Source organism: Mangifera indica, chromosome 3 (genome assembly GCF_011075055.1).
Source record: "Mangifera indica cultivar Alphonso chromosome 3, CATAS_Mindica_2.1, whole genome shotgun sequence".
NCBI lineage: Eukaryota > Viridiplantae > Streptophyta > Magnoliopsida > Sapindales > Anacardiaceae > Mangifera > Mangifera indica.
Window position 1 is genome coordinate 4977963 of NC_058139.1, and position 24609 is coordinate 5002571.

The window sequence follows — 24609 nt, forward strand, 5'->3', positions numbered from 1 at the left end:
TAATGATTGGTGTACACATATATAATATCATCCATTGTATTTAGACGTATGTACTTTGCAGTATGCTGCGCTTCGTAGAATGGTACAGATGCACTTCAATTTGTCATGCAGTGGAAAGTTTAAGGAGGCATGCATAAGAATTGGGGAGAGAGGAGGACAGAAGGAAAGAGAATGACAGGCTAAGAGGGCACATTCCCTTATTCGAATTGCCCCAGATGACAGCGATGGAGGGGACAACCAATTGTTCGTTTAATCATCAATGTTTCACTCTTCTTTATTTGCTGTCTGTGGCTTTTGAAAAGGAAAAGTAAAGTCTAAGCAAGTCCATGGATATCTTCAAAAACAAAAATTAAAAAAAAAAAAAAATTATTAATGCTTCACTTGAGAACTGTCGATTCCTTATCTGCTTTCACTAGACTCAACTTGCAAATTTTCCTCCATTAATTCATTCTTTCTCCTTTTTGTTTCTGACCTCCGAACTTCGGACACTCGTGGCTACGATATTTTGATATTAATTTTTCATTAAAATTATATATATAAATAATATATATAATTTTATATATAAATAGTGATATATCATTATATAATTATGTATTATTTTATTTCTAATTTAAAACTACTCAATTATATAATGATATGTTATTATTTATATACATAACACTACTCTTAATTTTTAATTTTTATAGGACTATACTTATATATTGTTAGATTTATCTTATTTTATTATAATGATATTTTATAATTCACATTCAATAAAATACATGCACGATCCTAACAAAATTAATAGTAGAATGTTTTAATTAAAGAATTACTAAATATATAATATCAATTATTTAGTCAAAACTTCTGTCCTAACATAAATGTATCATCATCATGCTTGAATATCATTTGATTCACTAATCAAATTAAAATGATATTTTTTTTTTGGCAACAAGAAATTTCATCTGAATTAAATCATCACATTAGATTAAAACCAACTACATTAAATATGATAAACTCCAAATTCAGTGAATGACTAGGACAAGCTACCCCTTAGACTTGAATTTATGTTCTTTTATGCATGAAGTGTCATCTTTTGCCATTCAAACTAAGCTCAAATTAAAATGATATTTACATCACATATATATAAATCTTTTAAATCATATTTAATATAAAAAATAATCATGTTTAAATAAAGTTTCTATTAACAACTTTTTTTTCGTATTTTTTCCTTAATTTTAAATTTAATTAAGGCTTTTGTTTATATTACTTTTCTTCAATTTTTACTTAGTTTTTGTTTATACTCCATTCTTTCTGTTTCAAAATTGAAATTTACTTTTTAAAATCTATTCCAACAGTATATATATTTGAATTTGATAGAGAAATATTTAAAATGAAAATATTTTAATAATTAAAAATTAGAATTAAATTGTAAAAATTAAAGGATGGAAATAAAGAAAAATAGAATATGATTATATTTAAAAATTATTATATTATAATTAATATTTTTCATCAAGGTTAAATTTGGTTAACTTAATACGCTAACCCAAAAACCACTTCCCACTCTTAAAATTCAATTTAGCCTTGATCCAATGGGCCAAGTCACAGTGGCAGCCCAGTTGACGTAGTCGTCCTAGTTTGAAATTGGGAACGGCAGCGTAGAGTGAAGTTTGACCCAAATCGGAAACCATGGAGGCAGTGGCGGAAGGGCTATGGGGTCTGGCCGATTACCATGAAAACCAATCAGAAATTGGAAAGGCGGTGAAATGCCTTGAAGCTATTTGTCAAAGCCATGTTTCGTTCTTACCCATAATTGAGGTGAAGACCCGTCTTCGTATAGCCACTCTTCTTCTTAAACACACCCACAACGTCAATCACGCAAAATCCCATCTTGAACGTTCCCAATTGCTTCTCAAATCAATCCCATCTTGCTTTGAATTGAAGTGTAGAACGTTCAGTATGCTGAGTCAGTGTTATCATCTTGTTGGCGCCATCGCTCCTCAAAAGCACATTTTGTTCAAGGCTCTTGACCTTACTTCTTCTGCTCCACATGAGTATGTGCTCACTTTGAATTTTAATTATATATATTTATGTTAATTAATCTTTATATTTATTTAATTTTTACTTTTATTTAATTTTGTTTTTGAAGGCTTGCAGTAAAGTTGTGGTGTTGTAATTTCAATTCCCAGCTTGCAAATGCTTTGATTATTGAAGGAGACTTTCAGACTTCTATGTCTGCATTACAATCTGGGTTTGTTTGTGCTACTGAAATTTCGTATCCCGATTTACAGGTATCTTTCATACAAACTGTTGTGTGACAAAATGAATGAATGAATGCATGTAAAAAGTCAACTGAATAAATACTTAATAAATGTAGATGAATGAGGTACAAATGAAAGAGTGGTGCGCATAAGTTTGTATATTTAGTATTTGTATGCATTATTTTGTATATTTAATTTGTATACGTAGCACCACTCTAACTACATACCCCTAAAATTAGGAGAAAATAAATAAGTGATTTTATTTTTAAAAGAAGTCTTTAAATGTCTACAATAATTGATTGATTTCTTTTTCCATTTGTTTGTTAGATGTTTTTTGCTACTTCAATTTTACACGTGCACCTTATGCAATGGGATGATGATATTTCTGTTCAGAGAGCTATGAAAAAGTGTGATGAGGTTTGGGAATCTATTGATCCAAATAGGGTAAGTGTTGCTATTCTTGGCTACTTTAGCTTCTTTTGTTATAGAAGTTGGTTGAGATTTTTTTTTTTTTTTTAAAATTGAATTTGAATGTATTTTTTTCTTGCTTTTCATAATTTAAAGAGAGAACAATGTCTTGGTTTGCTCTTTTACAATGAGCTGCTGCACATCTTCTACCGGCTTCGAATCTGTGATTACAAGAATGCTTCACAGCACGTCGACAAATTGGATGCAGCTATGAAGGCTGACATGCAGAAAATGCAAGCAGTCGAGCAGCTGGTGGGTGAACTTGATGCCTTGAATCAAAGTCTTTCACGCCCTGACTTACCATTGAGGGAAAGGTTAGCTCTTTCTGGAAGGCAAGCACAGCTTCAAATGCATCTCAGAAGTATTACGGAATCAAGCTTTGTAACTGGCAAAGACACTCTTGAACCTGCATATTTTGGAAATGCAAGACAGGCACCGGGAGATAAGCTCACGCTTGCACCAGCTCCAATTAATGGGGAATGGCTTCCAAAAAGTGCTGTTTATGCATTGGTTGACCTTATGGTAGTCATACTTGGGCGTCCAAAAGGAAATTTTAAGGAATGTGCTAAGCGGATTCAATCTGGAATTCATACTATCCAAGGTTAGTTATTTTCCATTTTTCTCCGCTTGTGGTTACCGTAGGCTGATGTTTGATACATTACTTAATTTGACTTTTAAAGACAATCAATAATTTTGTTGCAATCTTCTGTATGAGAAACATGAACAGTTGCCTGTGATATCATTGAATGTGGTCTTGGCTTTTATTATTAAATTTTTTTGGTTTCATAGCAGATCAGAATCCTTCCTTTATTTTAATTGTTACATGCACTGCCAAGGAGCCTGAGTAATTATGTTTTTTGCAGATGCCCTAGTGAAACTTGGAATAAATGATGGCGTAAGAGGTATGAATTTCAAATTCATATGATGAATTAATTATATACTTTCAGCCCTTTTGTGCTTTTAAGGTCTGTTAATCAGTTTTCTTAAATTTTAATTTGAGCAGAAGTGGATTTGCAACACTCAACCATCTGGATGGCTGGTGTGTATTTAATGCTACTAATGCAGTTCCTTGAAAACAAAGTGGCTGTGGAACTTACTCGGTCTGAATTTATTGAAGCACAGGAGGTAGGTGGTATGCCTCAGATATTGCCATGCTCAGCTTTTGCCTTTGTTTCACTTCATTTTAGGAACAGAATTCTTCCCCTCTCTCCCTGCCTAATGTAATTATTTCTGTGTGAAGGTTCTTACCTGGACTAATTAATTATTGATTCTATCTTCAATATTGAAGATACTTGTCAATATTAGATATGGTTTGTGTTTGAAATCAGGTAGATGCTCTGATTGAGTTGGGTGATTAAGTTTATTTTGATGAAACTTTGTCACATCTTAGGTTCTGTGTTCTGGAGTTTTGCCTCTGTCGAACAGTTGATATTTTTTCCATAATATTACCTATGTTATTGCTCAAGTAGATTCGCCATCAATTGATCTTAAGCTGACCTTGCTGTATTTTTTCTCATTCATTGTCTTTTGTCATTTTCTATACCAAATTTAAGGGATACCTGAAATGATAGCTGCAATTTGAAGTTGCTCAATTAGAAAACAGTCTTTGAAAATATTGGATGCAGTTTGACTTTTCTTTCTTTTGGTTGAAATTTAACTTTTGTGTGTCATATGTTTAATTTTGTTTCTATCTCTCCTCTTTTAGCCTTTCCTTTGTGCTTGTTTGCAATTCAAAAGTGAAGAAAAAAATACTGTGTCTGTGTTTGCAGGCACTGATGCAAATGAAGAATTGGTTCATTAGGTTTCCAACCATTTTACAGGCTTGTGAGAGCATCATTGAGATGCTCAGGGGACAATATGCTCATTCTGTTGGTTGTTATAGTGAAGCAGCTTTTCATTATGTTGAAGCAGCAAAGGTGTTGTTTAAGTTCCTACTCTTAGCTTAGACCTGGAAAATGTTTTGCATTACCATTGACTCTGCAATTTCAGTATTTTAATAGTCCTTGAGGAGACAATGTGCTTAGAAGAAGCACTTTTAATAATCTTTTAGGAGACAATATGCTTATAAGCACACTTGTTTCTTTTAGTGTTTATATTTGATTTAGCTAATTCCAAATGACTACAAGTTATATGCATGTTTAAATCAGTTTTCATTTTGTTTCAGAAATGAATTTTAATATGTGTGTAATTCAGTTGTGTTGAATTTGCAGCTAACAGAGAGCAAATCGATGCAAGCTATGTGTCACGCTTATGCAGCTGTCTCTTACTTCTGCATTGGTGATGCTGAATCATCTTCACAGGTTATATTTTCCTATAGTTAGTGGGTCATTACATTTTGTTTGCAATAGTAAATTAGTACATAGTAGAGTAATTTTTTATGGTAGTTAGATTGTATTGGTGACTAGTAGTTTGTATGCAGGCAATTGATTTGATAGGACCCGATTACCAAATGAAGGATTCTTTTTTAGGAGTTCGAGAAGAAGCAAGTCATCATTTTGCTTATGGCCTTTTATTGATGAGGCAACAAAATTTCCAAGAAGCAAGGTATCTGCTTGAGTGCTTTTAACTTCTACAGCAATTAAGTCATTTTAGTGAAAACTTGGAAGCTACTCTATTAAGTAATATGATTTATGGTTCATAGACATGGTTTCTCTGTTTTTCTTGGTAAAGTTTTCGCCATGGTCACCTCTGGCACATTTCTTCTATAAATGCCATGGAATACCAAATCGGAAGGTTTCATCATATTATGACCTCCAATTTCCAAGTGAACAAGAAATTGATACTTGTTTTCTTTCAAAATCTGAGGTTAGATGCCATCTGTGAGGAAAAATGAAGAAAGAAAGAAAACCCATACGCATGAATCTCTCTCTCTTTTTTCTCACTCCTTATCCAGAAACAATTCTGATGCAGAAATCGCCTAGCCAAAGGTTTGCAGATTGCTCATAATCATATGGGGAACCTTCAACTTGTTTCTCAGTATTTGACAATCCTTGGGAGTTTGGCACTCGCACTGCATGACACGGTACAAGCCAGAGAGATCTTGAGATCCTCTCTTACATTGGCAAAGAAGCTTTCTGATATTCCAACTCAGATCTGGGTGCTATCTGTTTTGACAGGTATAGTTGTCCCTCTAGCCTTTAACTTTTATTGTGACTAGAAATTGTGTTGGTTTCAGAGTTTTGCAATGTGGATTTGTGGCATTTTTCTGTTTTTATGTTCTGCCCATCAGAAGGTATCCCGTAGCCATCCTTGCTTCATGGTGTGCACAGTTATGACAGGACAGGGGATCGGGAACAATAACTAATTGTTGAACCCAAATAAGAAAAAGATATTTTAAATTACTATTATTACTCTGAGTCTGAGGACCAGTTTATTCTTTATTTAGAGAATGCAGTATGATGTCACATAATTGTTTTCAACTAGTTGATGTAGCCATGCATGCTTTTAGACCAACTTGTATTCATTGGCATAGTCTTCTCTAGGTTTCTTACTTCTGCAGATGATGAAAATGAATTATCGGTTCAAATATCATTTTGCTCAAATACTGTCAGCTTCTATTCAATAGGAAAAATGTCTTGTTATGTGTATAACACATTGTTTCACGAGGTCAAAGAAGAAAAATGAAAATTCTACCATATTTCATTTTTCTGTTGATTTAATGCAATAACCTTTTGTGTAAATCACTAGATGAAAAGTCCTATCAATTTTACCCCCTAGTTGTGAAAGTAGTTTGCATTCTTTGCTACTCTGATTGAGTACTTTTAGAATCACTATTGGTATGCTTATCTCATACATTTTATTCAATGATTCTGCTTGTAGCTTTGTATCAGCAGTTGGGTGAGAGAGGGAATGAAATAGAGAATGATGAATACCGAATGAAGAAGTTAGATGATCTGCAAAAGAGACTTGCTGATGCATATTCATCCATTCATCACATTGAATTGGTTAGGGTTCTTATATTTTTGGTCTCGTTGTCAGAAACAGCTGGATATGACTAGGCAAAGTTTTTGATTAGTGCTAACAGTTGTTCCTCTCGTGTGTTTCTCTGAGCAGACTGACAAAGTAAAACTTGAAGTTCAGCAATTTAATGAACTTGACACTAAGCGTGCAATGGAAGGCCAATCCATGAGAGTCAATCTTGATATTCCAGAGTCTGTTGGTCTATCAACACCACTACCAATGCATTCATCATCAAAGCTAGTTGATTTGGACACTGGGAAACGTGGGAAGAGAAAAATCTAATTCCATCTTTACTCTTTTCTAAATATTATTATTTTGTTGGGGTTTTGTAAATTCTGCGGTTTTGAAATTGAGCTTAATTAAGCTTAGTTAACGGGGATAACCTTGTCATTTAGATTTGACGCAGAGCATCTGGAGATCAATATTGTTTATGCCAACTTTGGATGCAAATCAAGTTTGGGGTGGGGCGTGTTTGTTAGAAAAGAGAAAATTAGTTTCATAGAACTTCAGTTAATAGATTATAGAGCATATTTCATGTTAGCTGAATATTGCATCCTTCACATACTTATTGTTGTATAGTATTTAATTATAGTGATTTTTCCACGTTCTAAATTTTCTTGCATGCTTGCTTCTGTTATTATGTAGCATTATTAATCTCGTGACATTACTTTCCTCTTACTTCCATTTTGATAAGGCTGGTGATGAGCCATCTTTGTATTTATCATACTTTGGTCATCTGATCATGTTAATTGTTGAATGTATATTGCTCCCTGGTTACCGGGTCTAAAATGTGTGCAGCTAGCTAATCTGGAGAAGGTAAAAAAGAAAAAAAAAAAAACACTTTTTGCCTTGATCAAACCTGTACTATATCACTTGAAAATTTACGTGTGGATATCGTTTTCTTCATAGCAGGAACAGATTGTAGGCCTTTGAGAATCTGCAGGTTGTTTTGGCTGGAAACCTCATAATCTCTCTTCCTTAGTCGGCCCAGCAATTTCTTTAAGTAGTCTCCACGTGAACTTTCTACTGTGCACTGCATCAAATTTATTGACTAACATTTACGAATTGCTTTGGCTTTGATACCATTTCCACCCTCACTTTTGGACGTTGTGTTGGAAGCAAAGCTAGAAACTGCAATTCCGACTTAGACAGAACCTATGCAAAGGTATGTCTAATATCAATAAGGTTACATAGGATTAAAATATCGCTTTCATATCACAACATTGTTGAAGTGATGGATTGTCTGCTTTGAGTCATTATGCAGAAAATAGATGAATCGAGGTGATTTTACCCAGGCTTCAATTATCCACAAGTCCTTCGGCATCTGGGTAAGGTCAAGGAAGTAGTAGCCCTGGTAACCAAGGCGATAAAGGTAACGACCCTTGTAGCCTCCTTGTGGAGTATATATAGCAAGGGCTTTGTGCTCCTCCACATCTGAGAGCCACCGGCTGATATCAGGTTTTATCAGATCATCCCCATTAAATCTCCTATTCCTCTACTGCCGCTGCATTTCACTGTTGCAACTCGACTCATTTTCCACAATTTAGGTGTTTTAATGAGTTGGATATTGATGGAGGGGGCTCCATGGTTTAAGTTGTAGCAGCTGCCGGACTTGCAATTGTCTTCAAACCAAACCAGAACCCACATTTTGTCTTTTAGTATAATAATTTTTGTCGTGTGGCGGAGAAACAAGATAAGAAACTGAAGCTACATATGGTTGTACTGACCACACACTGTCTGATTTTAGCGTCTGGAAAATTTGGATCCATGCAAATTAATTTGGCAATTTATTTGATAACAACATTATTAAAAAAATATTTGGGATACCCCAATCCGAATCGGGTTGGGCGAGGGGGTTTTATTTCTACTTATAACCAAGGGATCTTTGGACAAAACTTTGGGGGTTTTAGAAACTATCCCATGGTCGGAACATAGACACGATTACAGGATATTTCAAAGCTTGGAGAATATCATAGCCCCCTCAAGGTTTGGGAAAAATAAACTTCTCGAAAGATTAAAAAATTAACAAACACTACCAAAAGCTGACAAATGCTAAAAGCGATCAACATTAAAACAATTTATAACGTAGATAAACCATGCCAAGCCAAGTGTTTGAGGAAGCTTTACGTTTGAAGAAAGGTGTCAGGTTTTTGAGTAAAACAGAACATTGTCATTGTGTAGGTAATGACCATATTAACTTTTATTTATTAGTTTTCTTTTACTTAGTATTAATATTATATTTGATTAAACTAAGTTTTTTTTTTTTTTTAATAATACGTGAGGGTAAAATGGTACTTCCGAAAAAAAACAGTACAATTGTTAAGGTTAATGTCGGTCAAATATCAGGGTGCTTCTGAATGTTATGGAACTATCGTTAGTACTACAAACTACAAGGTGGGCTGTGTAATTTTCCCACGAAAATCTGATTGACAGGGAGGGCTTTTGTTTGAAAGTTTAGGGTTGCTAGGTTCATGAATCAATCGAAAGTGGAGACTCAATATTTGATTTTTTTTTTTCCATGAATAATTAGAGACTGAAGTGAATCGATAGAAACAAAAATGTTTCGCAGTCCTAGATGTTTCTGTTTTCGTCAATTCATCCATGGCCGTTCTCTTCTTGGCAGCAGCTTCACTTCAAGCTCAAGCTCAACTTCAATTTCTGAGATGAGTAAATCTTTCTTATTAATAAACAATGCTGCAAGAACAAGAACATGGAATCGTTTTCCCCCAATCAACGCTTTCCTTTCGGACTCTAATCATTACTATAAAATTCAACACGGTGCAGTGTTGTTTTCTACAGCTTCAACATCGGAACCGGTTCCGAACAAGAACAAACCGGCAGTTTCCGCCCCTAGTAACAATCAAGTTGCGGACATGAAGATTCTGCGGACTCTTGCGAGTTACTTGTGGATGAAAGACAATGTTGAGTTTCGTTTAAGAGTAATTACTGCTTTGGGGTTTTTGGTTGGAGCTAAAGTTTTGAATGTTCAAGTTCCTTTTCTTTTCAAGCTTGCTGTTGATTGGCTAAATAATGATAATGCTAATGCTAATTCTATTCTATTAGCTCTTTTTGCTACCCCAGCTGCGGTTTTAATCGGTTATGGGATTGCCCGCTCAGGGGCTTCTGCTTTCAACGGTATATAATGTAATTTTACCGATACTAATTCTTTCAGTTCACTTTGTTTTTCAAATTTATGAATCGTTTGTTAACTAAATGCAACTTTACCAGAGCTAAGGACTGCTGTGTTTTCCAAGGTTGCGCTGCGGACAATCCGTTCTGTATCTAGGAAGGTATATATGTTTTCTTGTTTGTTGTATTTGTTTAATCAACTCTCAAAGATTTGCACGTTGGTTTCTCGTTTTGTTTGTTCAGAAGCTTGTATGGCCATGTGATGCTATGAAACGTTGTTCCTTACTTAAGTGTTTAAATATGCAGGTGTTCTCACATTTGCATGACCTTGACCTTCGATATCATCTTAGGTAATGTTTAGTCTCTAGAAAGTTACCGTCTGTTTCATGCTTGAAAATCTTTGTTATATATGTTATAGGTGTTAAAGAATTATGATTCCTAAGTTTCAGACTAGCAAGTTGTTGAAGTAGATTTTCAAGTGAAAATTTTAACTACTTGACTAATAATAAATAAGAACTCTTGGGATACTTGACTTGTGGGCTAAATATAACTGTGCTCATTAGTATAACAAAAGGGAAGCAAACTTACATGCTTCAATTCTTGTGTAGCATGTTTATAGATAGAAATTGAACTTGCTTTAAAAGAATTTTCGATAATTTCCTCCATAGAAATTCAAATACAGCATCATAAAATCTTTTCAAATGTTGATTGACTTAGCTTTCAAATGGTTTATATCTTTTTGCATCACAGTTCTACCAAATTGGCACCATTTTTTATCTTAAAAACACCTTTGAATTTGATTCTAGTGCAAACTTGATTAGTAGGGTTTTATTATAGGAATGTATCTCCTATATGGCTATAAATTGAGCCCATGTATTTTGATGCCCAAGTGTCAATATTCAATGGCATGATTGGAGCTGTTATTGGATTGCTATAGATGGTGGAAGTTGTGTAAACACCAGTTATTAAATATCAAAATCTCCATTAAGTTGCATCACGAGCCTTATTGGATTGTGTTGTTGGAGAAATGTGCTTAGGTAAAAATTCAAATCAGTATTGTGTTTCATTTTTTATCCCTAGAAATTTCAACACCAAATCACACTTTTTTTTAAACTTCTTTTTACAAAAGAAACAGTTGTAATTGTCAAAGAAACACATAATTATATTAATTATGACAGTTTTTTTGGAAAAATAATAGATATGTTATCTTCTATGGTTTATATGATTTTCAGCCAAAAAAGTACGGTGTTTCCTATGGTTCATTCAAAGTACTCAAATTCATTGGTGAAAACCTTTATGGGGACAAGTAGCCTGAAAAGTAGGAGTTGTTGTTAATATAAACATTCTAATCTTGTCTCCCAACTCTGCTGAAAACTTCATATTGATGGAGGACAAATGTTTGTCAACTTGAGGAGTTTGGCAAACGATTTTCAAGTATGTGACCGTCAATCTGCACTCATTTGGAATCCAAGTTTTACTTAATTCAAGGGATTTTTTTAGGAAAACATGTAGCAAATAAAAAATTAGTATGCAAGACATTATTTCTTGCAAAACTCTGTTAGTCAAGGTTCTACTGCATATTACTGAACTAAAATTGGATTGTTCTCAAAATGTAATGATCGATTTTCATTTAAATTATATTTCGTTTATGAAGAAGTGTAAGTTGCCTACATCCTAATTTAAATAGTATATATGTTGTTTCACTTAGCCGGTATGGTGCTAAGTTTGTATATGTTGATGCATTACATTTTTTTTTTCTTTGTTTTATGGATTGTATATCATAGGAAAACTAGAATGGTATTGGAGCTTGATTCTTGCTTTTTTTATAGATTTGTACCACGCCAGAGGTGGATTCAATGTTGCAATCCACACATGATCAGTTTTATTTTAAACATCTACCAACAATCTTGGAGTGAATGATACTGGAAGGCTTGATATATTTACTTTCACGAGGGAATACTTTTATTTCTTATTGACATGTGATGTAATTGTGACACATCAACCTTTATCATGCTGAAACATTTTGTGATTGTGATGCTATAATTCACATAACTGCCCTTTGCTAATTTAAATTACTTTGGGCCATTCAATTATGCACATTTAATTATGTTTCTTAATTCATGATTTTATTTCAGCCGAGAAACAGGTGCTTTAAATAGAATAATTGACCGTGGTAGCCGAGGAATAAATTTCATTCTCTCTTCTATGGTTTTCAATGTTGTACCCACCATTTTAGAGGTATGACAGTTTCTTTGGTTACTGTTGAGCAATTTAATTTTATGACCGTTGCTGCTGGTATTGGTCCCTTTTATTGGCATGCTGCTGCCCATTATAAATGGCATCAAGTATATGGTGGATTCTTCAGTTTATGGTTATCATATGCTTAAATTGTTTGTCCGTCTATGTTTTCTGCTTCACATTTAATTATAGATAATATGTATCCTTCCAGATATCAATGGTGTCAGGCATACTGGCATACAAATTTGGAGCACCTTTTGCATGGATCACTTCACTTTCTGTTGCTGCCTATGTTGTCTTCACATTGTCAGTGACACAGGTGTTCTGTCTCCTGTAATTCTTAGTCAATATCGTAGTAGACAGTTCCTTAGGAATTAAATGGTGTACCTTATTTCTCTATTCATTACCTTCAAGTAAGCTTATCTTCATCCTTTACAGTGGCGGACAAAGTTTAGGAAGGTCATGAATAAAGCTGATAATGATGCAAGTACGAGGGCAATTGATTCATTAATCAATTATGAGGTAAGACTGAGGTGTATATGCTGTGAATTGTTTTTGTGGTCTCGTAATTTTAATGCAATTTCCTTCTTTTACTGCAGACTGTTAAATATTTCAACAATGAATCTTTTGAAGAAGAAAAATATGATGAGTTCTTACAGAGTAAGTTGCTTAATCACATCAATCCAATGTTTGAAGGCTGTTCAGTTGACCATAAAAGTACCTGCTTTTTAACTCTTCCCTTAAAAGTCATTCGATTATAATGGACCAGTGTCCTTCTAACATGACCCATTTTAAGGATCTGAATAGTGTAGAAGCCAACTGTAGCCTCTAACTTAGACAATAGCTCATGGTAAAAATGAAGACCTCTTATTTAATTCAACAGACAAGACCTAGCATTTGTTTGTCATCCCTTGGTTTGTGAATTTTAAAAGCTGGATGGACCATATAGATCACTTGTTTGTTTCTTCTTTGTTCAATTATTTTTTGGGTCTCTAATTTATTTTGTGTGATCCCAAAACTTTATGCTTCATTGCTTATTGAGGATTTTTGTGCTTTAAGGAAGGTAGAAAAGCAAGAAAAAAATTGTGGAAACTGTTTTATAGGCTCAATACTATATGGAAACTATAATAAATTCTTTCAACTTAATAATAATTAGCCTTAGTGATAGTGTATGTATAATGATTTTATGTTGCTACAAATAGAAAAGAATGAAATCAAAGAATTGCAACCATGGGAAGACAATTACAAGAATCATGATATATTTTTTATGCTTAAATAACGGGTCATATGATTAAACCCTATACCCTAATCATAAGTCTAACAAAAAATATAATGTAAAGCTAATAAATCTGGCCCATTTTAGAATCTACTTTACTTCCAAAAAAACCTCAGTGACCTTTTCTCATTGTTAGTAGCCATGCTGATTCATTTGTGATCCACATAAGTTGTAGAGTCTGATATCTCTGGTGAGATATCTTTAGATGCCACTTTAAGTGGCTTGGATAAAATCAATCCTGCGCATCTATATGATGTTATTTTATTGTTTGAATCTTAACACTTGGTGTAGACACATATCTCCTTTATGTGATGCTCCTGCACTGTTATGTGTCTATATAATTATTGCAACCAACCTTTTGAATTTTTTAGTATGCTTGCTGTTTAAGTACAAATTTCCATATGGCACAGGCAAGTTAGATTTTGAAAAGTAAATAATTCAATTAACATATTAATAGGATTTACCATCATATCATGTACTGCTGAATACAGTAATGGTTTTCTACAGTTCAGTCTACCACTTTGGAAAAAGTAAAAAGGAAAAAAAAAAAAAAGAAAGAAAGAAAGCATAAGAAAAATAGAGGGAGAGTGAAATATAAAGGGAAAGAGTTTACTCCTATTCTTTTTGCTGTTTTTTGAATTTTGGATGCTAATCCAACTCTTGTGGTTCGGCCTTCTAGGGTATGAAGATGCCGCCTTGAAAACACAGAGAAGTCTTGCTTTTCTGAATTTTGGTCAAAATGTGATATTTAGCACAGCTCTCTCTGCAGCTATGGTGCTGTGTTCACAAGGGATTATGAATGGAGAGATGACAGTTGGTGATTTGGTAAAATCTCTTCTTAATATACTTGGTTTGAGAATGACTAATGGTTTCATACACTAAGTGAAAATCTGAAACACAGGTTATGGTGAATGGACTTCTATTCCAGCTGTCGCTTCCGCTCAATTTTCTTGGTAGTGTTTATCGTGAGACCATACAAAGTCTTGTGGACATGAAGTCAATGTTTCAGTTACTGGAGGTACTTTCTGAGGAATTTACTATGTTTTCTGAGGGTTCGGTCTTTATTGATTGTCTTTTCTTATAAAATTTTATTGTTTATATTGGACCTTGTCTGGTCTAGTGCATATCTGCATGTCTTTAGTTATTTCTCCACGATAAACTATGATCTTGAGATATGGATAATGTCTAGTAAAGTAAATAGCTTGTTTTAACTGCATTTACTTCCCAACATTTTCTTTTACCCTTTATTTTGTTGGTGCCAACGCTAATTGAACTCCCATATGTCATGCATTACTATAGGCAAATCTAAGAAATAATTTTGTTAACTCCTTCCTTGCAGATAGGAGACTTTGAGTCTATCAAATTTATCTGTGAAGGGTCACAATGGTCGGTTCATGTTACACAATTTACGGAAAAATGGTTAATTTCATTGATCATAATCTCTTTTCTGAAATATGGGTGGACTAGACAAATTTTAAAGTTCATTAAAAGCTGTCCTCAAAGTTTCTGAAATTGGTTAGAAATTTCTCATGACACTCATGGGAAACCTCTATGTTAAGATTGTTGGAAAAGTTCACCTAGTTGAAGGTCATTGACTAAAGAATATAATTGTCGGTATCCCATATAATTCCTATAAGCTTTGAGGAAGGTCAATGCTATTTATCCCAAAATAATAAAATTCTTTTGATTCATGAGAGGCACATTATATGTGAATCCTATACATTTACGGTTCATGGATATACCCCAAGAATTTCTATCCTGATTTCTCTCTGTTTTCCGTGAAAAGGGTAGTCCAGGGAATCCTTTATCTTTCTGGCTTTTATTAGAGGGAAAAGAAACCACAGGCACTTGCTAGGTTCCAAATGCCAATACCATACTAGGAAAATAGTAATACTTTATTTTTTCTCTTAACACTTTATGATGAAGGCTAGTGTCTCAGTTGCAAGCCTTACCAGCTACTTCTCCCAGATTCAATACCTCCACTGTGGTATTCTAGGTTAATAGCCCTTTTCAAGCTCATGCTTGATCTTGGGAGTTATCTAATTATGGTAAGGTCCATGATGTTGAATATTATACCCACTACATATTATATTAATGGATGCAGGAGGATGGAAATTTAGCAAGGTGGACCAAAAAAAAAAAAAAAAACTCGTCTGAAACTATGAGGTCCTATGGAAGTTATTAATTCAACTATATAAAAGTTCAAAAAAGAAGGCAGGAAAGAGAGGCTGGGTTGGATAGAAGGGAATCTGTCAGCATTGGGTATTCACACACACACACACACACACATACACATATATAAAAGATCAGCAAGAAACAGAATTAAGGAGACTCTGGTAGATTATGTGAAAGTGATTCTTTTATTTTTGATGATAATGAAGCTTGCAAGTACGACTTTTTTTATCAAGATTCTTCAAACAAGATGGTTTTTCTATGTTTTGCTAAATTCTTTTATTTGTAGGTCTTTAGTTCTTTTCCATAACTGTTTAATTTGTGATTCCAAAACTTTTTGAGTCCTGTAACAATCTATCAATCACTTTTAGGACTCTTTGGTGGCAAACCTGTCATTGCATGGGTCAACCTTAGTCAACTTTGTTTGTAAGACTGACAAATACTAATGTTAAGATATATGTGACATTTTCATGTAACCTTTGTCCACCAGTATATAATAAAACAGGGGCCAAATAGTATTAACCCTTGTAATAGGTAAATTTGTGCAGATTGTTTTGTGGAGTAATACAATGAATCAGCAAAACAATGAAATGAATGAATAGACTTCCACTAATATTACTTATCTCTGTCCTGGATGATACTTTTCATTCCTTCAATGTGTATTAAGTAACCTTAGATGTGTGGATTTTTTCTTGAAAAACGTGATGAATGAGCAAAACAAAGAAAATGAATGAATATATGTCCTTCACTGTTACTTGTTTCTGATGATATGTTCCGTTCTTTCTAAAGGATTAGGCTAATTTTGTTGGTTGGTAAATGTCTGTTGTTAACTGTAGTAGTGATCTGCGAGTGAATGTAAGTTTTGCATCTCACTTGCTATTTCTTTGTGACGTGATTTTTGTTCCTATGGCTGCTGCAGGTAAAGGCTGAGATTCAAGATAAAGATAATGCAAAACCTCTGAAGTTGAATGGGGGTAGCATCCAGTTTGAAAATGTGCACTTCAGGTCACTGTTCTCTTTCTTTTCCATGTTAATTTCATATTATGTGGAGGTAGCATCTAGCATCTGGTCTATTTGTTCTTAAATTGGTGTTGATGCATTATCTAGTGAATGCCACAACCACTAAGTGCTAGAATTGACCATAGTTGCCATCAGTTAATGGTTGCGCATTTACTTTGGAAGTCATGCTCCGCAGATTGTTAAGGCAATATTTGAAACCTTCCTTTTTTCTTGCTTTATACAATTTCTATCTGATTAAGGGGTAACTTGGAACATTCTATATTTATTAGAACATCACGGCCTTCTGGGAACCCTTTTTTTTATCTGTTAAGTATTAGGATCTTATCATACATATGCATACCCATAGTTGCCATTAGTTAATGGTTGGCCATATGCCACACAACCCAGCAGGATGACTCTGAAACAACCACAACAGAAATTTTTTATATATCCACAATCCAACTTCACTTCAGTTATTAGCAATATAAGAAAAACAGTAGATGAATAGCAGTAACAAGAAAATTTTCTGGCAACAAGGGGTGCCAGATCCTTCCAGGCTGATGCCCCCTTTTCCCAAGCTTCTTCCTAATTCATTCTTGCCGCATTTCCCTTTCCTGTTTCCCTTTATATGGCCTTTTGTCTCCACCTTCTATCATCCTTCTTGTGCCCTCCACTGCCATCTTTTTGGTTTCCTTTTAAGATGATTCCACTCCACCACAAAGCAATTGTCCTCTACCCTTGCTCTTATTCCTTTTTTGGTACACCTTAGTAATAGGTAGCCTAACACATTCTTATCCAGTACCATTGTTTTCTTTGGATAATAGTTTGTGCAATTATTTCCTTAGTTCTATTTTTTACTGTTTCTATATGAGCAATGTAATTGAGGTCAATTATATAGATTACAATAATACTGTCGTGTTATATGCTGACTACCTTCTTTTAAAATTTTCTTTTGACAATTACTTAGTCTCAGGCTCCCCCTATTGAAGCTGTCAAAATACATTTTTACTATTGTAAAGCTGTCATTTTCAAGCTTTATTTTTCATATTGTATTTTCTTACTCCATTATTATTATTATTTTTTTAACTTCAATCTGGGATACTTTTTCTTTGGAATTCAATTGCACTTTTGCTTTATTTCGAAGGTTAGGTTGTGATTCAGTTAGATAATTCTATGTGCACAAACAATGTACACAATTTTGTGCACAACCAATGACATGGCATCATGTGATTGGATAGTTTAAAATTAAAAATAAAATAATACTCAAATCACATGGCGACATGTCATTGGATGTACACAAAGTCGTGCACATGGGTTGTGCACATAGTTTTGTTGTTAATATTATAGTTATGATGACTATTCACTGATTGTTTCATCTATATCTTGAACAATGATCTGTGATTTTTTGTTGCTGTGTCAAAACAGTTCAAGTTTCTTTACATTGAAATTGGAATTATTTAATCTAGTGGCTGCAGCACCTTTATTTTCTTGGCTTTCATTTTCCCCTGTCCCTTCTTTATGTGATAATCGATACCTAATACATTATAGTTTTTATAATTTAATAGTTACCTGACAGAAAGAAAGATTCTTGATGGGGTATCTTTTGTAGTCCCGGCTGGAAAAAGTGTGGCTATTGTTGGAACCAGTGGCAGTGGTAAGGCTTCAGTATGTACTCTTACAGGCTGTCAGCGTTAGAATCTAATTACTTGCTCTTTAGATGCTTAACTAATCTTATGAACAATGAGTTCAGTGGTTTGTATACCATTTTTCTGTTTCCTTGACATAGCTACTGTCCTTTTGTATTTTCACTCAAATAGAATATCATTCTTAATATCTATCTTTATTTTTTGTAGCTATTATTAGTGTGAGCAAATGAATCTCGTTTTGTATTTCTTTGTGTAACTATAGTACATATTAGTTAGTCGACTTCAATTTTATTGAATGTTCTTATTTCCAACAATTACCCTCCTTTTCCAGTTCTTAAATCTTGGCATGTGATCTATGAGAGGTTGTGGACAATCTAGTTTTAAAAAGGATACATTCTGTCTGCTAGTAAATGAACTTTCTGTAGAGCAAACCTTAGCTCATTCTTTGTGAAATATAGTTATTTTTCTCATAGATTAATAAAATGAAGTTTATATTTATGTACTTCGTAAGTTGTAATAAACATCACTTGGATCATAAGATACTTTTGGTCAAATTTTTTCAAAAAACTGATTTATCTGAATTGCTAAACCTTGCAGGCAAGTCCACCATTCTTAGATTGCTCTTCAGGTTTTTTGATGCCCATTCTGGAAGTGTAAGACCTGGCACTTGTCTTTTTGTTGGATATGTCTAAATATGTGTAACGATTGATGTGTAAAAGTATGATCCTCCTGTAAACAGAAAAGGATTTTAAAAATGCCTTTAAATAACTGAATCTATCCAAAGTATTTATGAGCTTTGTAAGAAAAAGAAAGAAAGAAAGAAACTACCCTATTTTAGGCTCAGAATATTAAAGTATCGAAGAGCAATTCTTATCTACTCTGTGGTTTGAATTCTTTTATTTTTTATTGCTTCAGTTCTCATGTTTGTTAGAGTTTAGATAGAATTATAAGGTCTTTTTGAGTTTGTGAAAATTCTGAATTGTTTTCCCACAAAACTGTAGAACTCATATCATCTAGGTTTGGCTACTGTCTTCTAGGAAAGTCTGCAGAGATTAACATCATCGTATAATGCCCATAAATTAGTGATTCTATCCTAGTCTACTAAACAAATCAGATCACTAAAGATTATTTTGATTTACATCTTTACAATAGTTCTAAGTAAAGAATCTAAAATCTTCTACACCTTTTTATGGATAGTGATATTTTAAAATAGTATTAAGAGTCAAGTGGACTAGATTTGTCTTGTGTTTGAATAATATCATTGAATGTTAAATCACAGTCATTATAGGGTTGTCTTGGTTGTTGTGGTTTGTTTTGATATACATGCGTTACACTTGAGAACTTACATTATAATTTTATATCCTATTATTGGGTCTGATCTATTAGTTTGAGCTCTTCGGTCAGCTGGCAGCTTAACACTATTCTCTTACTCTTGCCCTTTCTCTCTCTCTAATATGCTACCAACCATAGTAGAAAAGTGATACAATTATGTTCTTCAGATAGTATGCCATATAGAAATGTTTCTACCTTTATTCTGTGGTGAGTCTTTTCAGTATCTGACTTTGTAGCAATTTTCTCAACAGATAAGGATTGATGGTCAGGACATACGAGAGGTAACATTGGAAAGCTTACGGAAATCTGTTGGTGTTGTACCACAGGATACAGTAAGTTTATTTACAGTTTATTACTAATCTCTCCCTTTCATTCGCTCTCTGACCAATTTTTGTGTTATGACAGGTTCTTTTCAATGATACAATATTTCACAACATCCGATATGGACGTCTTTCAGCAACAGAAGCAGAGGTGTGTGATGATCTTCTGTAGTTAATTACGTTTTCTTTTTTTTTCCTCTGAAAAATATGCACCAATATCTTTTATATTTTTAGCCTGAAATATTTTTTCCATTCAGGTCTATGATGCTGCCCGCCGTGCAGCAATTCATGAAACGATCATGAACTTCCCTGATAAATATTCTACTGTGGTAGGGGAACGAGGGCTCAAGGTGAGTCTTACAACTAAAAACGTAGGGTGGCTGTTTTCTTCGCTTACACCTTAATCTTAATAGATTAAGGGATAAGACTTTATAATTTATTTTGGTCCTTTTTTTATTAGCCTTTGAAAAAATCAGATAGAGATATTAGAATTAAAGAAGTAAAAATATTTTAGTTTTTATTAGACTAAGAAAATTTTGATTAAACACATTTGTTATAATTATCACAAGTACCCTTTATCTTTTATATCCTTAAAGTTTAAGTTCCTGGTACCATCTTCAGATTGACCATCATCGTTTGCTGGTCACTGACAATAGCACAAATTGTTTCTGTTGATACTAGTACTAAAATAATCTGTGACTTGTGGTTATTCATATAATGAAAGTTTCACGATAAGGAGGAGGATTTTGGCTGTAAAATGGGGATGGAGACTAATCGTTGATTTTTTTTTTTTTCACATTTTGCAACCAAACACCCCTTTTTACCCCAAAAAAAACATGCTTGGATAGATAGTCCTCAAACATTGCTCTGTAATCAAAGTTGTCGGATGCACTTTGGGGACAACAATCAATTTTGATTACATAAATCAATATGTCATGTTCAGTGTATAATCAAGTGCAAGTCAGGTAGTGTTTTAGAGCTTAAATACTATGATACTTACTGTCAAATTAAGTAGTTCAGTCAGGTGGTTTAACAGTTTTCTACTGTCAGCTCATTGCTAGCTAATCTAATCCGTTGTAATTTGTAAACCACAACCATTGTTTTGTTGAATGAATATCTAATGCAAAAGAAAATGAACTTGCTATAGATTATATTTTGTTAAATTTGAATTTGATTATGTGATTAGTTAAATGTTCTGTTCAGTTAAGTGGTGGTGAGAAGCAGCGTGTTGCCTTAGCTCGTGCATTCTTGAAAGCACCTGCTATTCTGTAAGCATTCACTATTCTTAGTGTGACATATTTTGTATATACAAATCTCTATATAGATATGCTTATTCAATGTTATGTAAGCATTCATTCTTCTTAATTTGACATGCATTTTTTTTTTTAATGAATCTCTATACGCATATGCATATTCCATGTTCCAGCATATGTAGGAAATTATTAACAGAATGACAGAAGTATATTTTGTCCAAATTTGTTAGGTTACAGTTTCTAGTCTGTGGTTGTATTTTTGGAATTTCTTTTGTTACCATTTTTATATCTATAGAGCTGATGACAAGGTTGGAGCTTTTACATAAATCTAAAGACCACAACATATTTGTTATTGTTTGGTATAAGTTTTGTAGTGAGGATACAATTTTGGAATACTACACTGATTAATTGTCCAATAGATGGGGTTTTTACAATGAGCGTCAAGTTGATAACGTAATAGTGTGTTAAGTCCATGATATTCTTTTTGTCTCATGCAATGTGACTTTTTTTCATGTGACTTTCTCAGGTTATGTGATGAAGCTACTAGTGCACTTGACAGTACAACCGAAGCAGAGATATTAAATGCATTAAAATCACTAGCAAGTAATAGAACCTCAGTCTTTATAGCTCACAGGCTCACAACGGCAATGCAATGTGATGAGGTAATCATTAGTTGCAATAATGTAACTATTCCCAAACATTTATACAAATTTAATATTCTAAATGATGTGTTATCGCATGGCATTGATTGGTATATGAAATAATGATGCAATGAATAATATGATAATTCCTATTAAGAGAAAAATAGTGAGTTCTTATATGGGTACACATCATTTGAGATATAAAAATGTTGGATAATTGTTTATGAATGGTAGTATTACTCTTATTATTGTTGGGTTAAAATCTTGAATCACTGCATACTAGCCAAGATTACGATCCAATGAGAAGATACTGCTCTAGTAAAGTTACCATTTTTGCAATGTGAATGAGTTCTTTTGGAAGCTTCTAGTTCTTGCTCAAGTGGGTAACCTTCTCAACCATTATTATTCTCCTATTGTCTCTCATGTTCATCTGAAATCTATTGTGTTTTCAGATAATGGTTTTGGAGAACGGGAAGGTAATCGAACAGGGACCCCATGAAGTTTTATTGACAAAAGCAGGGAGATATGCTCAGCTATGGGGACAACAAAACAATAACGTGGATGCCCTTGATACAGCCGATAAATCGCCATGAAACTAAAATTATACGCATAAATATAAATAATCTTGTTTAAATATTTACATTATAATTTTTGTAAAAATCTGTAGATGTAAGCTTTCCCCAATTCTTGTAGCTTCATCGCATATATCGGATGAGATTTAAATCCTGATGTTTAGGTGAATTTGTGGCACGATTTATTGCAAGTTCCATGATTTTGGACAAACTTAGAGAAAATATGGAAGTGCAAAAGGGCAATTGAATAATATTTTAGATTCATTTTGTTGTCTCTTTTTGACAATTTTTAGACTTTGGCTTTCAGAGAAATGAAGTTAGTCCCATCTTTTCTTTTAATAATTCTATCGTGTTATTAAGTACATATTAAATTTTTACAATCATTTTTTAAATTTAATTCCAAGAGTGCGTTTCTATATGATAATTCCTAAACTCAAAGGCCTCCATTAAAGTGGAATAACTATGGTTTTATATTGTTCTTCTTCCTCAATGTGTGGTTAGTTTATCTTTCCATTAGGTTTGTCTCAATTGGCTACTTTTTCATATATTTCTCTCTTTTTATTATTTGTGTACATAAGTATTCGCTGTCTAAATATGAATTCTGATAAAATATCTTATGGATCTGTCAAAATAAATCCTCTGTTCTTTTTCTTCTCTTTTTATGAAATGGTTCATCTTTAGTATCCTTTATATGTTTTGCATGATTAGTCATTCAAAAAAGCGTTCCTTGAGATATATTCCAGATCTTCCGGCGCTGAAGGTATTGTTACATTACGCATGATAGACCTCAATGAGCTCGAAAAATAATATATTTATGAGATTAGTTAAAAAAAAAAAAAAAAAAACGTTAAAGATGAAGTAATTTGAATGCGATGTAGTTTTACCGCCTGTCAAAGGCCGGATTATGTTTCCCCCCTAAGATTTACTTCTACTATATTTGTTCGCCATCTAAATTAAAAATACAATTTATCCCCACGTCATCCTATTCCAATAATGAAGCCGGCTAGGTTTTATAATAGATTCAGTAAAAAAAACTAAAAAAATATCTTTTATTTTCTTTGTAAAGTTGATTAACAATTAATCCTCCGAAATTTTATTATGATTAATATTATATATATTTATTTTAAATATATAATTATGTATATACTTATACGTGTGATCATATAATTAGATATTATTTTACTTTTAATTCAAAATTATTTTTTCATGTGATAACATATATAAATATATATTATTTTATATACCTAAAATAAATACATATAATTTTAATTATTTATTATTTTTGTTTTCTATACAGTTTTATTGTATAATTGACTATTATTGATGGCGGGGTTTGACAGTGCTACTGGTGCTCTAGTGACCGCCATGAGCTTGTAACCCTTAAGTATTATATGTAGAGGGTGAAGTGTAATGTTTACACCAATTATAAAAGCGTAAAATACTTATTCATTTAGACAGAGTTGAACATTAGGTAGAGATGCTGGTTAGAGTTGGTAAAAAATTATAACTGTGAAATAATATACCACTCAGAGAAGTGAATGTATTAACTGATGAACTTGGTAGGAAAGTCTTCTTAACTCAAATTTCAATTCATAGAGAGCTATAGCAAAATATTTTCATGGAGCTAGTTAGGCTTGAGATCAGATATACTATGCTTGATTAGATCAAAACTCTTTCAGATTTCAGATGAGTGGTGTAAATAGATGAGACAAAGACTGATAAATAACCTCAGAACAAATTTTAACTTACCCTTTCTTTAATATATTTTTATTAAGATTTTTATGGTAATTTATCTTTTGAAATTATTTATAGAATTACAAATATTATAGTAATTAACGTTTAATCCTATTTACCAGTAAAATAACCCTTTTTATTTACGATTTAGAACTTTAATCTTAACCAAAAAAAGTTGACCATAAGTTCATAATCCACCCCCAAATTAAGTGGATAATATAGTCATTCGGACTATGGTCGAAACAATAATCCTTTTCCATTTCATGTTTAAAGCCGAAAGGCATGGCATCCATCAATAGACAATGTTTTGTTCGATGAAAAACAAGAAAAAACTAGGGCAGCACGATTCATCCATTGCGATGACATAAGAAATAGATTTAAATAGAAAATATAATAAATGATAATAATTAATTAAATAAACATTAAGAATCATGCAAGGACGACAACAGAAAAGAAAACACATGCCCCATTGCTGTGTAAAACTATTAAAAATGAAGTTCAAGTGTACTTCCATTCTGGAAAAGCGCAGCGAGGAACTGGTTTATTTTAAGTATATAAATTAAAGAGATGTCATCACGTCAGTATTTTGTCTGTGATATGTCTGAGAGTTGAGCCCATCAATGAAAGAA

The 24609-nt window shown here is 33.2% G+C and overlaps 2 protein-coding genes across 4 annotated transcripts; both read left to right on the forward strand.

Annotated features, from left to right (window-relative positions):
- Positions 1-1608: 1608 nt before the first annotated feature.
- Positions 1609-7280, forward strand: LOC123210131 (sister chromatid cohesion protein SCC4). 2 transcript variants are annotated; one of them, XM_044628353.1, is made up of 12 exons: positions 1609-2033; positions 2129-2270; positions 2568-2684; positions 2805-3309; positions 3572-3610; positions 3715-3833; positions 4478-4624; positions 4919-5008; positions 5128-5252; positions 5619-5824; positions 6528-6652; positions 6762-7280. In XM_044628353.1, the coding sequence occupies exons 1-12, from the start codon at positions 1669-1671 to the stop codon at positions 6948-6950; spliced, it is 2169 nt and encodes a 722-aa protein (XP_044484288.1). In that variant the 5' UTR covers positions 1609-1668; the 3' UTR covers positions 6951-7280. The 2 variants fall into 2 exon arrangements, with proteins under 2 accessions (XP_044484288.1, XP_044484286.1); XM_044628351.1 differs by having other exon boundaries at positions 1611-2033; positions 3712-3833.
- Positions 7281-9042: 1762 nt separating this feature from the next.
- LOC123210132 (ABC transporter B family member 25, mitochondrial) lies at positions 9043-22510 on the forward strand. Of its 2 annotated transcripts, XM_044628355.1 has the most exons (19): positions 9043-9331; positions 9446-9803; positions 9897-9958; positions 10104-10147; positions 11933-12035; positions 12247-12354; positions 12474-12557; positions 12635-12695; positions 13991-14136; positions 14213-14329; positions 16403-16488; positions 18048-18136; positions 18726-18781; positions 19712-19792; positions 19866-19931; positions 20038-20130; positions 20984-21048; positions 21560-21695; positions 22127-22510. In XM_044628355.1, exons 1-19 carry the CDS (start codon positions 9227-9229, stop codon positions 22265-22267), a joined length of 2001 nt encoding a protein of 666 aa, XP_044484290.1. In that variant the 5' UTR covers positions 9043-9226; the 3' UTR covers positions 22268-22510. The 2 variants fall into 2 exon arrangements, with proteins under 2 accessions (XP_044484290.1, XP_044484289.1); XM_044628354.1 differs by having other exon boundaries at positions 9043-9803.
- Positions 22511-24609: the final 2099 nt, after the last annotated feature.

Excerpts from the sequence above, each read along its gene's own strand:
- LOC123210131 (XM_044628351.1), top strand. The coding sequence starts at position 1,669 with ATGGAGGCAGTGGCGGAAGGGCTATGGGGTCTGGCCGATTACCATGAA. Across the intron at positions 2,685-2,804 it reads AATCTATTGATCCAAATAGG|AGAGAACAATGTCTTGGTTT; the intron begins GTAAGTGTTGCT and ends CATAATTTAAAG. Across the intron at positions 4,625-4,918 it reads ATTATGTTGAAGCAGCAAAG|CTAACAGAGAGCAAATCGAT; the intron begins GTGTTGTTTAAG and ends TTGAATTTGCAG.
- LOC123210132 (XM_044628354.1), top strand. The coding sequence starts at position 9,227 with ATGTTTCGCAGTCCTAGATGTTTCTGTTTTCGTCAATTCATCCATGGC. Across the intron at positions 12,355-12,473 it reads TCACATTGTCAGTGACACAG|TGGCGGACAAAGTTTAGGAA; the intron begins GTGTTCTGTCTC and ends CATCCTTTACAG. Across the intron at positions 20,131-20,983 it reads TAGGGGAACGAGGGCTCAAG|TTAAGTGGTGGTGAGAAGCA; the intron begins GTGAGTCTTACA and ends TGTTCTGTTCAG.